General features: G+C 42.8%; 1 protein-coding gene across 1 annotated transcript in view; it reads left to right on the top strand.

The window, feature by feature from the left end:
• Positions 1-13,993, top strand: part of rrp1 (ribosomal RNA processing 1) — a 17,145-nt gene extending 3,152 nt beyond the window's left edge. The window contains exons 4-14 of the mRNA XM_079821511.1: positions 230-359; positions 447-511; positions 614-819; positions 1,009-1,109; positions 3,170-3,267; positions 3,382-3,401; positions 3,487-3,606; positions 3,734-4,608; positions 4,686-4,790; positions 13,042-13,090; positions 13,252-13,993. Of these exons, the coding sequence (XP_079677637.1) occupies positions 230-359; positions 447-511; positions 614-819; positions 1,009-1,109; positions 3,170-3,267; positions 3,382-3,401; positions 3,487-3,606; positions 3,734-4,608; positions 4,686-4,790; positions 13,042-13,090; positions 13,252-13,406 (1,924 nt within the window). The 3' untranslated portion in view covers positions 13,407-13,993. The remainder of the gene's footprint in view (positions 1-229; positions 360-446; positions 512-613; positions 820-1,008; positions 1,110-3,169; positions 3,268-3,381; positions 3,402-3,486; positions 3,607-3,733; positions 4,609-4,685; positions 4,791-13,041; positions 13,091-13,251) is intronic.
• Positions 13,994-16,044: the final 2,051 nt, after the last annotated feature.

Raw genomic sequence — 16,044 nt, forward strand, 5'->3', positions numbered from 1 at the left:
AACGTAACAGTTGCTCAGTCAGTCAGTGTTTGTAGTTTTTATTCCGATTGTATTATACATTTATTCACGAGAAGCGATCGTGTCACTCGCACTGGTGTACCTAAATATTTTTTCGCAGTCGCACGCAGTAATTTTCAGGCGCAAATGCGCCCAAAATGGTCGCTATGTAGAGCCCTGCCATAATGAACTTGACGAGTGTGTGTGTGTGTGTGTGTGTGTGTGTGTTCAGTGTGGTGAGTGTGTTCCTCCAGCGGTTCTCGGCTCAGCTCCTGCACAGCTCCAGCTCCGCTCCGGCAGGACTCCTCCACCATGTGCTGGACCTCTACACCACTGAACTGGCCCGGGTCGGCTCCGCCCAGGTACTGATCATCACATGACTGACTTCAGGAGGAGTTCATGCTGTTTATCTGCTGCGGTCTCATTCTGATCTGTGCTTCCTCCTCCAGCTGACCGCAGACCAGAACCTGAGCTTTATTGAGCCCTTCTGCAAGACCATGGCCAAGACCAAAGAGTACGGCCTCCAGCACTCGCTCCGCCCACCTGTACACGCTTTAGTGTGATGATGATGATGATGATGATGATGATGATGATCATTATTCTTCCTGCTCTCCAGTCGGATCCTGCTGAAGGCCATCGGCTGCAACGTCTTCAACACCATCGTGGACCAGGTTCCTTTCGCCATCGACGATCTGCTCAGGGAGCTGGGTCAGGCCGATGGAGAAGAGCTGGACGCCCGTGATGGATCTGAAGGCCCACAGGACAGCGGAGAGCTGAAGAAGAAGAAGAAGAAGAAGAAAGCTCAAGGTGCTCCGGGTAAAGGTGGGTGGGTCGCTAAACACCATCAGTTCTGAGTCTGACAGCAGCTAAAGCTAATTACAGCATAACTCACAGCAGGGCACATTATACTGTTGAAGCTGTCACATGGTCATTCTGATGGCATGTGGCGGGAAATATTAATGAATTGTAGTATTATTAGATTGACATGTTTTGTTTTTTGTTTTCTGTCAGATTCTGAGGAGGACTGCGATGAAGATGAAGATGAAGATGTGTGTTCACTTCCAGATGACGTGGAGAGCAGGAATGAATATGCATGTGGACCAGTTCTTCAGGTGTGTTTCCTAGTGTTTTGAGTTTGTGGAATTGTATAAGGAATGAAGACACTCATGTTGGAAGAGTTCCTGTGCTGTAGTAGGGATGGCTCGATACCCCAATGTTGTCTTCGGTACGGTACCACAATCTAATACCGAAGTACCGATATTAAATCGATACCATACAGGGTCTGAATTATGATGTGGGTATTGCGCATCATTTTACTCACTCTCGCAAGTTTTGGGTTTATGAAGCGAGAAATTAACGCAAATGTTTATTATTAAATTAATCAACAAAGATTATCACATCAATCAGTCATTTGGAAACTTTCTTGGAAGTAATTTCAGCATTACTGCGCGTCTCTATTCTCTCAAAATCAGCAAATTGCTTCTGGCTTCAAAAGACATCATACCTACACAAAAGCATCTGCGTGCTCAGATTCAACACTTTCGCTTCCGTTGCGGGACAGCTGACGGAAATCACTGCCCACGTCTTTTTAAACCTCGCCATTTTGAACATGCAAGCGATTTTATAGCATTTCGTAATACATATGGGATGAGAGCTCTTTGAGAGAGAGTTTTCTTTGCGCTCATACCAACAACAAACACACACACACACACACACACAAGCCTAAAGAGCTTGCGCATTCCAAATTAAGTTGTTTTTCCTCAGTCAAATACACACAAAATTATGTCAAAAATGTCAATCTTTAGTGAGTCGTCACATAAACACAGTTGGTTATGTCTTTCACGGATGTAATAGTGCAATAGTATGCGTGCAAATATTATGAGGTCTAAACGTCACTGGTTGAAACGAACGCTGGATATTAATTTAAACTATACAATCTTATGCATGTGCGTTAATCAGTGTTAAAAGAAAAATGTCTAAATTAGATCGTTAGAATGATGCACTCACCTGTCGATTTCTTTATGTCTTACAAGTCAGGAATTAAGTGAGCGATGCTTGGCAAGGTTTGATGGTTCTTCAGCAGTTTTATAAGCAAGTAATTCCAAATTTCACGTCTACTCCTCTCTTTATTAATGAGTTTTGTGCGTGTTGAGTGAGATTCAACTGCTGTATTCATCTTGTTCTGTTGCCACATTTGCCGGTTTCGCGTCAGTTTGGGTAGCGCTGCCACCTAGCGGTGAACTTCGGAACAGCAGCATATACCGAAATGAGCAAAATCATGATATCGTACCGTTTGAAATAAAATATATACCAGTATTTTCCCAGTACCGGTATACCATGCATCCCTATGCTGTAGTGACCGGGGCACATTAATGTGATGTGGTTGTGTTTTACATTGATAGAGCAGATGAATGAGGGGTCTGATAAGGGTTTAGGGCAGCCTATGATCGGGACCAGTGTTGGGGAAAGTTACTTTGAAAAGTAATGCATTACAATATTCCGTTACTCCCTTAAAAAGTAACTAATTTGGTTACATTTTAAGAAAAGTAATGCGTTACTTTTGCGTTACTTCTCACCTGGGCTGGGCTTGTTTTTGTTTTGTTTTTTATAACAAAAAAGTTATATTTTTGTAAAGACCTCTTCATACCAAAATTGAAATAAGCCCCAGGCTGAGGTAAAAATGCAAAAATCTAGTAATTTTCATCATCAAAGGTCAGCAGCAAGACATTGGTAAAGTAAATATAAAGGTAGATTATGCATAAGAATAGTTGTTTTATTTAACATTTAATTATTGGAGGTTTGCATAGTACTCTGATTTTGCATTTGACTGATTTTAATCATCTTGAGGAGGACCGAATGTTTATTGTGCAAGTGAGATAAATAAATGCTCACATTTAGTCTAGAACTACAATAACCCTCATGTTTTCTCACACACACACACACACACACACACACACCTCTGCACTAACTCTCAACATGAGGACAGGAGAGCTGTCAGTCAAATTAATGTGAGAAAGTAACTCAGATATTTTGTTGTAAATTTGAAAAGTATTGCGTTACTTTACTAGTTACTTGGAAAAAGTAATATTACTTAACTCAAGTCACTTGTAATGCGTTTCCCCCAACACTGATCGTGTGTGTGTGTGTGTGTGTGTGTGTTTTGTCTTCACAGTTCGACTATGGTGCAATAGCTGACAGGCTTTTTGAGGTGGCCAGTCACTCAAACATACCAAGCTTTAACCGCGCCAAGATTTACAAGTTTGTCAAAATGTAAGTGATTTTTATGTCGTTTTGTTCCACATTGAAGCATCCAGACATAAATGAACTTAAGTGGTCAGTTTTGTTCTAAAATCTGTCTTTAATCTCTTTCCCCGGGGGATGAAGTTTCCGAGACTTGTGTGAAGGTAAACTCCTTTAATCTCAGAGGCTTTGAGTGAAAGGGCGAGTGTTTCTGTGCCGTGTTGACTGTTTCCTGTGCTGTTTGGGCAGGTCTGTTCCCTCCGGATAAAGTGGAGGACGTGTCCACTGATGAAGACGAGTATGACTACAGCAGACGGGGAAAGACCAAGAAACAAATAAAAAAAATGGAGGCACGCAAGAAAGCCAAAGGTGTGTTTGTTTAGCGGTCATCAGTTTCATTCACTTTTTAAAAATGAGCCGATGTTGATGTTAGGGCTGCACGAAAATATCTAAATGAGAATAATATAGTTTAATTACATGTTAATTAATATCACAGGTCAGTCGGAGACGTCAGCTGACCCTGACAAATCCAAGGACACCAAACAAAAAAACAAGAAAGGTAAGAAGAAAAAGAGAAAGAACGGCAGTTTGAAGAGTGTTGAGGGAGAGACGGATCAGCAGAGCGATGCACAGACACCGGTCGGGCCCTCGGACCCTTCGCCGGACGCAGAGAAAGCAGAGTCTGATGGAGAAGAGCAGCCGGATGGAGTCAAACTGCTGAAGAGGAGGCGGAGGAAGAAGCCCGCTGTGAGGAAGACCACTGAAGACCCCTCAGAAGAGAAAGACGACGGAGCAATGGAGGTAACATGCTCGATCTCAGCCGCACTGGGCGAGCCGTCAGAAGATCAGCGGGATTCACAGGACGACTCTAAAACACAGGTCAAGAAGAAGAAGAAACAACAGAAGGACACGGCCGTCGAGCCATCAGAAGATCAGCAGGATTCACAGGACGACTCTAAAACACTGGTCAAGAAGAAGAAGAAACAACAGAAGGACACGGCCGTCGAGCCATCAGAAGATCAGCAGGATTCACAGGACGACTCTAAAACACTGGTCAAGAAGAAGAAACAACCGAAGGACACGGCCGTCGCGCCATCAGAAGATCAGCAGGATTCACAGGACGACTCTAAAACACTGGTCAAGAAGAAGAAGAAACAACAGAAGGACATCGCCAGCGACGCTCCGGAGCCAAGCACCAACGGACACGCTCCTCAGACGGTGACGCTCATGAGAGCGAAGAAGAAGAGGAAGCAGAAATCTGTCCCTGTCGAGCAGATCAAGCCAGAGAGGAAGAGGAAGGTGAAGGAGGAAGAAGTGAAGGTGAATGGACACGCAGGCGAGATCAGCGTCAAGAGGCCGAAGATCATCGGTGTAAGTCTTTCAGGCTCTCTTGACACGTTTGCCCTTTTAACACTGAATCACTGAACGCTTCCCTTCCCTCTCGTTAGGAGGCGTCAGCACTTCCTGTCAAACAGAAGCAGTTTGTGCTCCGGCAGAAGAAGGCGCCCACGCCCCTCTTCTGTAAAGCTGCAGGCTACATGCTCAATAAAAAGGTACAGTCTCCTCCTATGAAGAACCGCTAGCGGGAGAGTTGTGAGATTTAGCACAGAGTCCACACATTTACATTTATGCATTTAGCAGACGCTTTTATCCAAAGCGACTTACAACTTGGGGGTACAATAAGCGATTGGTCGTGAAGAGTCGAGTGAGCGCAACAAGTGCCTGAAATACTTAGTCCGTGTACATTTCTCAGTGTAGCACAGGCTGTAGGGAGGGAAAGAGGAAAGGAACGTTTTTTTTTGTTTTGTTTTTTGTTTAAGAGGTTAAGTGCTCATGGAAGAGATGAGTTTTTAGTTGACTTTTGATTGTTGTCAACGAATCAGCTTTTCGGATGGCGGTGGGAAGATCGTTCCACCAGCTGGGAGTGTTGAATGAAAATGTTCTGGAAAGGGATTTTTTGCCTCTCTGTGATGGTACTACAAGCCGTCTCTCCTTAAATGAACGAAGGCTTCTGGTGGGGGTGTGGATTTGTAGAATGGAGTCAAAGTATGCAGGAGCTGAGCGCGTGGTGGATCTGTAGGCAAGCGTCAGCGCCTTAAACTTGATGCGAGCAGCGAGTGGTAGCCAGTGCAGAGAGATGAAGAGTGGTGTGACGTGGGTCCTTTTGGGCTCGTTGAAGACCAGACGTGCCGCTGCATTCTGGATCATTAGAAATGTTTGGATCGCACAAGAGGGGAGTCCAGCCAGAAGCGCATTGCAGTAGTCAAGTCTAGAAATAACCAGGGCCTGGACAAGAAGCTGTGTTGCGTGTTCTGTTAGGAACGGTCTGATCTTCCTGATGTTGTAGAGCGCAAACCTGCATGAGCGAGCGGTCTTAGCAATGTGTTCTCTGAAGGACAACTGGTCATCAAATGTAACTCCAAGATATCTGACTGACTTTGAAGGTGAAATCAGGGATGTACCTAACTGGATGGTGAAGTCATGTTGCATAGTGGGACTGGTGGGGAAGATGAGGAACTCAGTCTTTGCCAGGTTGAGCTTTAGGTGGTTTTTACTCATCCATGCAGAGATGTCAGCCAGACAGCTGGAGATTCGTACAGCTACTGTGGGGTCGTCTGGTTGGAATGAAAGGTAGAGCTGAGTGTCATCAGCATAGCAGTGATATGAGAAGCCATGTGCCTGTATGATGGGACCTAATGAAGTAGTGTAAATGGAGAAAAGGAGAGGTCCAAGCACTGAGCCCTGAGGAACCCCCGTGGTCAGTTGATGCGCTTGGGATTCCTCTCCTCTCCAGGCACTCTCCAAGGACCTACCTGTGAGATAAGACTCAAACCAATGGAGCGGAGTCCCTGTGATGCCCAGTGATGAGAGGGTGGACAGAAGAATCTGATGACTGACCGTGTCGAAGGCAGCAGATAGATCAAGGAGGACAAGGACTGATGATTTGGACTCAGCTTTAGCTATCCGCAGGGCTTCGGTGACCGACAGTAGTGCAGTCTCTGTGGAGTGGCCCCTTTTGAAACCGGATTGGTTAATGTCCAGCTGATTATTCTGTGACAGGAAGGATGAAACCTGGGTGAAAACAACTCGTTCAAGAGTTTTCGCTATGAATGGCAGGAGAGAGACAGGTCTGTAGTTATCTATGAGTGATGCGTTTAAAGTGGGTTTCTTAAGCAGTGGAGTTCCCCGAGCCTGCTTGAAAGTGGTAGGGAAAGTGCCAGTGCAGAGAGATGTGTTGATGATGTGTGTGAGCGCTGGTAGGAGTGTAGGAGAGATGTGTTGATGATGTGTGTGTGGGTGCTGGTAGGAGTGTAGGAGAGATGTGTTGATGATGTGTATGAGTGCTGGTAGGAGTGTAGGAGAGATGTGTTGATGATGTGTGTGTGAGTGCTGGTAGGAGTGTAGGAGAGATGTGTTGATGATGTGTGTGAGTGCTGGTAGGAGTGCAGGAGAGATGTGTTGATGATGTGTGTGTGTGTGCTGGTAGGAGTGTAGGAGAGATGTGTTGATGATGTGTGTGAGTGCTGGTAGGAGTGTAGGAGAGATGTGTTGATGATGTGTGTGAGTGCTGGTAGGAGTGTAGGAGAGATGTGTTGATGATGTGTGTGAGTGCTGGTAGGAGTGTAGGAGAGATGTGTTGATGATGTGTGTGAGCGCTGGTAGGAGTGTAGGAGAGATGTGTTGATGGTGTGTGTGTGTGCTGGTAGGAGTGTAGGAGAGATGTGTTGATGATGTGTGTGAGTGCTGGTAGGAGTGTAGGAGAGATGTGTTGATGATGTGTGTGGGTGCTGGTAGGAGTGCAGGAGAGATGTGTTGATGATGTGTGTGAGTGCTGGTAGGAGTGCAGGAGAGATGTGTTGATGATGTGTGTGTGTGTGCTGGTAGGAGTGTAGGAGAGATGTGTTGATGATGTGTGTGAGTGCTGGTAGGAGTGTTGGAGAGATGTGTTGATGATGTGTGTGAGTGCCGGTAGGAGTGTAGGAGAGATGTGTTGATGATGTGTGTGAGTGCCGGTAGGAGTGTAGGAGAGATGTGTTGATGATGTGTGTGAGTGCTGGTAGGAGTGTAGGAGAGATGTGTTGATGATGTGTGTGAGTGCTGGTAGGAGTGTAGGAGAGATGTGTTGATGATGTGTGTGAGTGCTGGTAGGAGTGTAGGAGAGATGTGTTGATGATGTGTGTGAGTGCTGGTAGGAGTGTAGGAGAGATGTGTTGATGATGTGTGTGAGTGCTGGTAGGAGTGTTGAAGAGATGTGTTGATGATGTGTGTGAGTGCTGGTAGGAGTGTAGGATAGATGTGTTGATGATGTGTGTGAGTGCTGGTAGGAGTGTAGGAGAGATGTGTTGATGATGTGTGTGAGTGCTGGTAGGAGTGTAGGAGAGATGTGTTGATGATGTGTGTGAGTGCTGGTAGGAGTGTAGGAGAGATGTGTTGATGATGTGTGTGAGCGCTGGTAGGAGTGTAGGAGAGATGTGTTGATGATGTGTGTGAGTGCTGGTAGGAGTGTAGGAGAGATGTGTTGATGATGTGTGTGAGTGCTGGTAGGAGTGTAGGAGAGATGTGTTGATGATGTGTGTGAGTGCTGGTAGGAGTGTTGGAGAGATGTGTTGATGATGTGTGTGAGTGCCGGTAGGAGTGTAGGAGAGATGTGTTGATGATGTGTGTGAGTGCCGGTAGGAGTGTAGGAGAGATGTGTTGATGATGTGTGTGAGTGCTGGTAGGAGTGTAGGAGAGATGTGTTGATGATGTGTGTGAGTGCTGGTAGGAGTGTAGGAGAGATGTGTTGATGATGTGTGTGAGTGCTGGTAGGAGTGTAGGAGAGATGTGTTGATGATGTGTGTGAGTGCTGGTAGGAGTGTAGGAGAGATGTGTTGATGATGTGTGTGAGTGCTGGTAGGAGTGTTGAAGAGATGTGTTGATGATGTGTGTGAGTGCTGGTAGGAGTGTAGGATAGATGTGTTGATGATGTGTGTGAGTGCTGGTAGGAGTGTAGGAGAGATGTGTTGATGATGTGTGTGAGTGCTGGTAGGAGTGTAGGAGAGATGTGTTGATGATGTGTGTGAGTGCTGGTAGGAGTGTAGGAGAGATGTGTTGATGATGTGTGTGAGCGCTGGTAGGAGTGTAGGAGAGATGTGTTGATGATGTGTGTGAGTGCTGGTAGGAGTGTAGGAGAGATGTGTTGATGATGTGTGTGAGTGCTGGTAGGAGTGTAGGAGAGATGTGTTGATGATGTGTGTGAGTGCTGGTAGGAGTGTAGGAGAGATGTGTTGATGATGTGTGTGAGCGCTGGTAGGAGTGTAGGAGAGATGTGTTGATGATGTGTGTGAGTGCAGGAAGGAGAGTAGGAGAGATGGCTTGAAGGAGATGTGAGGGAATGGGATCGAGAGGACAGGTGGTAGGATGGCTGGAGAGGAGAAGTTTAGATACTTTGGCGTCAGTGAGTGTAGAAAATGAGGAGAGAGTATGTTCAGTTGTGGATGTGGTTGATCTAAAATCCACAGTGCGCGGGGTGAGAACTGATTGCTGATAGTTGTTGTTTTGTTTGTGAAGAATTGTGCAAAGTCGTCTGGAGATAGGGAGGTGGTGGAGGCGGACAGAGCAGAGAGTTAAATGTTCTGAAAAGTGTGCGTGAGTTTGAGGTGCTGCTGATTTTGTTTTGGAAATAAGAAGATTTAGCTGCATGTACTTCATCTGAGAAGGATGAGAGCAGGGACTGATACTTAGCTAGATCAGATGTGTGGTTCGCTTTATGCCATTTCCTCTGCTCAGGGTACCCGCGGGATCTTAAAAAGTCTTAAATGTCTTTAAATTCAAAATCAAAGTTTTAAGGCCTTAAAAAGTCTTAAATTCGCTAAAGTGTTGAGTTCTAGGTCTTAAATAATTTTAAACGGGTCTTAATTTTCCTACGTCCATGTAACGCTACCTCTTGCTCATTGAAATGCTCCCGCAACGTTTTAGAGAGAGAGAGAGAGAGAGGGAGAGAGAGAGAGTGTGTGTGTTGTTTCACTAGTGAGAGACCAACATGCATCTTATATTGCAGCCTATCACCTTTCGTGTTATTGGCGCGAGGCTCTCTCGCATTGTACCACAGACACATCAAACAGATTTTATTCTTCAGCTTCAGTTCTCCAGTTCTTCCAGTTCCGCGATTGTGAAAGCGATGGCGAATCTTTCTTACCTGCCATCTCGCATAATGACCAAATAAAAGTATGATATGCCCGATAGCACTAAAAAAAAGAGTTTTAAAAAGCGATGTAAACCCCGAATTCATTCGCTACTGCCATAAGGACCGATGTCAGACTGGCTGCGGGTTCTGTTCACGCGTTTGCCGCCTGTCAGCGCTCGCGCGAGTGTACCGAATCTAGGCTCATTCATAGATATCTATGGGCTCGTAAACTGTAGGTCTTAAAGTGAAAGCAACCCAATATAGCCTAGCCTATACCCACTCCTGCCTGTGTCGTTAATATTAATCAAATAACAACAACAACGGGGAAAAACAAACAGTATCCTACCTAAACTAAAGCACTAAAGCAGTTTGTATCTGTATATTTAAGTTGTATTTATTTGTCCTATTGTCAAACAAGATTCATGCATTTTGTTTGATTTATTGCCATGTGTGACTATTGTGCATCTAACTAACATAATGATATGGTAAATGTGGCATCCTAATTATGAAAAAAACACACAAAAAAAACATGCACATTTCTGAAAATGGCCACCACAAAATCAGTAATTTTGATCTCACAAAAAATGTATATATACACACACACACAAAAGTTTGAGAACGGTAAGATTTTAAAATGTTTTTAAAGAATCTGCTCACCAAGGCTGCATTTAAACAGTATTATTGTGATTTTTTTTTTTTTTTTTTTTTTTTTTTTTACAATTTAAAATAACTATTTTATATTTCAATATATATTTTAAAATGCAATTTATTTCTGTGATTCAAAGCTGAATTTTCAGCATCATTACTCCAGACTTTAGTCAAATAATCCTTCAGAAATATTTTTTACTTTCTATTTCAGATGAATGCTGTTCTTTAGAACTTTCTATCCATCAAAGAATTCTAAAAAAAATATTTTACACAACTGTGTTCAACACTGATAATAATCATAAATGTTTGTTGATCATCAAATCCTCATATGAGAATGATTAGTGAAGGGACATGTGACACTGAAGACTAGAGTAGGTAATGATGATAAATTCAGCTTTGATCACAGGAATAAATCACACTTTACTATATATTCACATAGAGAACAGTCACAACAGAACTGTCACAATATTACAGATTTTATGTATTTTTAATAACATAAATGCAGCATTGGTGAGCAGAATGTAAAAACAAAAAAATCGTATCGTTCTCAAACTTTTGAGCGGTAGTGTGTTTGTATATTAATCCTGGTGGGATTGAGCTATGAGGAAGTGCAAGTTTACTAATACTTTGTTCAATTTGAATAAATTAATTTGCTTTGCAAGTAATTTTGTGATTCTGCATTTCCTTTTGTACGTTTTTTTTATTTATTGCGTGATATAGGTCTTAAATTTAATTCATAATGGTCTTAAAAAGGTCTTAAAAAGTCTTAAATTTGACTTGGTGAAACCTGCAGATACCCTGTCTGCTGCCCTGAGTATCGTCCGGTGTTCACGAATAACATCAGATAACCAGGGGTTAGAGGGAGTAGCTCGTGCTGGCCCAAAAGAAAGAGGGCAGATATTGTCTAGACATGAAGTTAAAGTGGAGCATAAAGTGTCAGTTGCAGTGTTAACATCCATAGAAGAGAATTGTGTGGATGAGGGAAGGGAGGATGACAGAGCAGAGGAGAGATGAGAAGGAGAGAGTGAGCTCAGGTTTCGCCTGAAAGTAACTGGTGGAGGAACTGGTGGTGCGTGAGTAGTAAGTTGAAGATTAAATGTGATGAAAAAATGATCTGAGATGTGTAGAGGTTTGACCAAAATGCTGTCAGTAGAGCAGCTGCGTGTGTAAATGAGGTCCAGCTGGTTACCTGAGGACGAAATGTTCACTTGCTGCCTCATATTTCCCACCCACTAACAGATCATCAGTGTTATTCACCGTATACACCGATCCGTGTAGATCACGTCATTTTGACTCATCCCTTTACTTATAAAATTATAAACCTCAGTTAAATCATTTTTAAAACTTAAATTGTCCACCAGAGCAGATCTGGAGTCTAACTCAGTCCCTCTAGCGACACTGCCTGGCCGAAATTAGATTTGCGTTTGTGCTAATAACTTTTGAACCGCAAGGGCTAGAAACAAATCAGTGCCGCCATTTTGAATTTTTCCAAAAAAACTCAAGAAAATTTAATTGGATCATCTTCAGACCATGCCGAAATTGTTTTAGTTGATTGGTCAAACTGCTCTCGAATAACATGTGAAGAAATTCAATGAAGTGCTCTAGCCGTCACAATCTGGCCCTTGTCAAACTTGCTCAAATCCTTACGCTTGCCCATTTTTCCTGCTTCTAATGCTGCGTTCACACCAAACGCGAATAGAGCGTCTGGCGCGAGTGATTTCAATGTTAAGTCAATGGAAAGGCACGTTGACGCGCGTCTGGAGGTCTCGCGGCGCGTTTCGCGCGGCGCGAAGGACGCAAATCCGCCTCATTCGCGCGAATTGAGCGTCTTGCGCGTTACACGCGAATGGTGCTTTTGTGCATTCACGCGTTTGAAGCGAATTCGCGTCTGACGCCCGAGTTGAAAATTTTGAACTTTGCCGTCAATTCGCGCCGCGTTAACCAATCAGGAGCCTACTTGCTGCTGTCACGTGGTAAAGTGACGTGTATGAGAAACCCTGCATTAATTAAAAATAGTACTATTGTGTCACAAAATGTAGTTTTAAGACTTTTTCAGATGGGAATGTAATTGTGTAAAGCTCAAATCTGTATTTTTTTAAATAGGCGCTCTCTTTATAAATAAACCAATCTTGTGTTTTTGGAGTTGTGAGATCCAGGCGATCACCGGGCAATCACTGCTCATAACCCCGGCGAAGGCAGCCTTTCCTCAGCCAGTCCTTCTGGCGTCTGCCGCTGGCTCTGATGTCCTGTAGTGGTTCGTTTTGTGTAGATCCAACGGCCGAGCTTTGCTTTCATGAATCTATAATTTGTTGTCTGCCAAATCGTTTTGACTGAGGGCAAAGAGAAGTTTCATAACTTTATATTTTAAGGATATTTAAACATACATGCAGTGAAGATAATGTAGGAGTTGCCTGGACCACATTTGTGTGGCTATTCATGCTTAATATATATGTTTAATGAAAACGTAAAGAGGCAGAGGTGTTTTATGACATATTTCTCCTGGAGTGCCTTGAACGCGCGTCAATTTCGCTTCAAACGCTCGATTTCTACGCGCGTCCAATTCTCTGCGGACGCGCGAATGCATTCAAAATGTTTGCGCGTGAAACTAGACGCGGTAGACGCGATTTTGACGCTCAATTCGCGTTTGGTGTGAACGCAGCATCACACATCAACTCTGAGAGCAAAATGTTCACTTGCCGCCTAATATTTCCCACCCACTAACAGATCATCAGTGTTATTCGGTCATAATGTTATGCCTGATCCGTGTATATCACGTCATTTTGACTCATCCCTTTCCGTATAAAATTATAAACCTCAGTTAAAACATTTTTAAAACTTAAGTTGTCAAAAGGTGTTTTATTTTAACTGAAGCTGTTGAAATCAGTCATAGTATGGTTCAGGATGACACACACACACACACACACACACACACTGCATTTGACTCGTCTTAATCTCTCTAATCTTTATTTTTGGTATGTTTTCTCCTCCAGGTTTTGCAGAAGAAAGTTCGATTTGGCCTGAAGAATAATAAAACCATGGGTATGTGTGTGTTTTACTGTGTAAATAGAATAAACCACAGAAATACTGACATGCTGAAGTCTGAAGTCACCTGTGTGTGTGTGTGTGTGTGTGTGTGTGTGTGTGTGTGTGTGTGTGTGTGTGTGTGTGTGTGTGTGTGTGTGTGTGTGTGTTCCTGTCAGAGTTCAGAAAGATGGACCGGAGCTCGCAGGTCAGTCCGGCCAGTCAGTCCCGCGTGCCCTTTGACCCCAAGAGGACGCCGAAGTCTGGCGTGTTGAAGTCTCCCTCGTCATCGCCCGCCGTCACGAGGAGAGCCATGGCTGCAGATTTCTTTTAAATAAAGCTTCATGTGTTCTTCTGAAGTTTAATCTCTTCAATCTCTTGTGGAACCAGTGCCTAAAGATATGTTTTATATAATCAGTGTTTTACGTCTCTCACACATGTGAAGCGAGGGCTGCAGTGTTTTAGACTGGGTCATTCTGTCATGAGTGACAGTGGCAGAAACGAGTGTTTTAGTGCTGGGCTAATCGAGCTGTAATCCTGAAGACTTCGATAAACCGGATGTTCATCCCTACACTGTTAAAAAAAAAGTCAGGTCTCCAATTGAAAATTTTCTAGGGAGCAATCACATCTACATTTTTCAGTTGGCCAAATTGAATTTCTTGAATTTTAGTTGAATTAATTCACAGAAATACAATTTGGCCAACTGAAAAATGTAGATGTGATCGCTCACTAGAAAATGTTCAATTGGAGACCTGACTTTTTTTTTCAGCGTGCTCTAGTGAGTAAATCCCGAACTCTTGAAGAAGTGTTAGTCACCTGATGATGTTCAATCGATCCGCAGCTTTCACTCCATGCTCTTCCTGTCCGGATGTGTGTATCACGACTCTCTGAATAAACTCATCCTCTGTTTTCCATTTCACTGAATGTTGTCACTTTCTCATGTTTACTCTTGATTTTGTTGCACTGTTGTGTAAATCAGGTTAAAAAGCATTGCATTTAGGCTGTGCACAAGTTAATACGCTTTAAATGAGCTAAAACACGAGAAACGAACACCAGCAGTCTTCCAGAGCACATGAATCACAGCTCAAACACACGCTTGTTCCATACGAGATAACAAATACGATTTTCAAGAAGAAAAACTAGAACCTGAGGAAAATAAATGCAGAACATGTCCACATAGGACACTATATGATGTTTTATGAACAAAGTTCGGGAGGAGCACGTTCAGATAATTGACACAGGTGGAGAGCACTCAGCTAATCAACAATAGAGGTACATATACAGGCCCGGATTAAGAACATGTAGGGCCCTGGGGCTATGACAAACCCAAGGGCCCCCATAGTAGCTGATCTTAGTGCCACAACGTTTTCTACCACAGAAACAATTAGTATTTTTCAAAAACGAAATCTTCAAAGCACAGAGATACAATGAGTATATACTGTCTGAATTTTCCATTTTAATATTCAAAAGGCCTTATATATAAATATTCCAGGCTGCAACACATTAACAGCATAAATGCATTAACTCCAGATATGAGGTGAAAGCAAACCGGTTTCCAGAAAAAGCAACAACTTTTGAGTATATACAACTGCCTTAAGGAGTTTTAAGACCTGTGAGGTCCCAAATAATAGGTATTTTGGGGGGTTTGGGGGGCATGGTCCCCCAAGAAAATTTTGATTTCTCTGATCTATATATGTGCATTTTAAGATGTTTGAAGGCTAAAATGTAATAATAAATAGCTTTCAAAACCATGTTAGTGGGCAGTAGATTATCTGTCATATACCCATAGTTGCCAAGTCTGCGTATAACAAGCGACTTTGGGCTTCTTTTTATGGAAGGTTGTGTAAAAAAAATCACGTGTTGCAGTTTTTTGGGCTTATTTTAAAAAATGTGGTTGCTTGTTAGGAAAATATGACAAGCAACTTCGTTTCTTTACATTTATGGTCGCTGTTTTGTCCAATACATTGACTGACACTGTCTTCTCTAAGCTAATAGCCAATCAGTGCAACGATACAAGTGCTGTAGTAATTTGACCTCACATCCTGCCTCCTTCTCCCCCTCATTGAAGAAAAATTGCGTTCAACGTGCAGGCATGTGACGTTATAAATTCACGTAATGATAGTTAGTAGACGTAAATAGACGCGTACATTTTCACAAACAATGCCACCAGCAGAGATGCACAGAGATGGAGAGGAAACAGGGAGGACAGGCACCTCATTTAATTTTTTAAATATTTGTATAACATATTTATCATTACAGGCTATAATAAAAATAAAACTAGTATACTAACAGTAGGTATGGTTCCAAATTATTTTATTATAAATATGTGGCTATATTGCAGCGCTCCCTTAGTGCTTGCATGCATCCCAATGTGCATACTATCCATCCTAAATAGCATGTGAAATTAGTAATTTTCAATACTATTTAGGGCAGATAGTATATGCACATTGAGATGCAGGGCTTGTCTTTTTCACGGTTTGCAGTGCGTGTTAACTACTCTGCTCCTATGTGTGCACTAACTCCGACTAAATTGGCCTTCATGTCACTTTTCCATCTCCAAACCTCTTCTGTTCACAGCTGATCGGAGGATATTTTGTGCCCTTTATTGCAATTTGATGATTTTTGTAAAATCACATCTGTTTTCAAACTCAGAGGTTTCAGTTTAATATGTTGCAGGCTCATTTATTGATAAAAAATAATTGATAATAAATGATATTGATGATAATAAATAATATAATAATATTGGGCTTGTTTTTGAAGCTGTGGTTGCTTATTTGTCTTGCGAGCGTTGGCAACACTGGTCATACCTGCTCTCTCCTCATTTAATCACTCTCTCATTCTCATTTCCATTACTCTTTCTTTTTCTCTCAGTCTCCTTCTCTTGCCCTCTCTCTTCCCCTCCTAAAGCTGAGCTCTGGCTGATAGTCTTTTCCTTGTTTAACATTTCTATCCTAAAACAGCTGTCAAATATG

Source organism: Gobio gobio, assembly GCF_949357685.1.
Source record: "Gobio gobio genome assembly, chromosome: 7".
In the NCBI taxonomy this organism is placed as follows: domain Eukaryota; kingdom Metazoa; phylum Chordata; class Actinopteri; order Cypriniformes; family Gobionidae; genus Gobio; species Gobio gobio.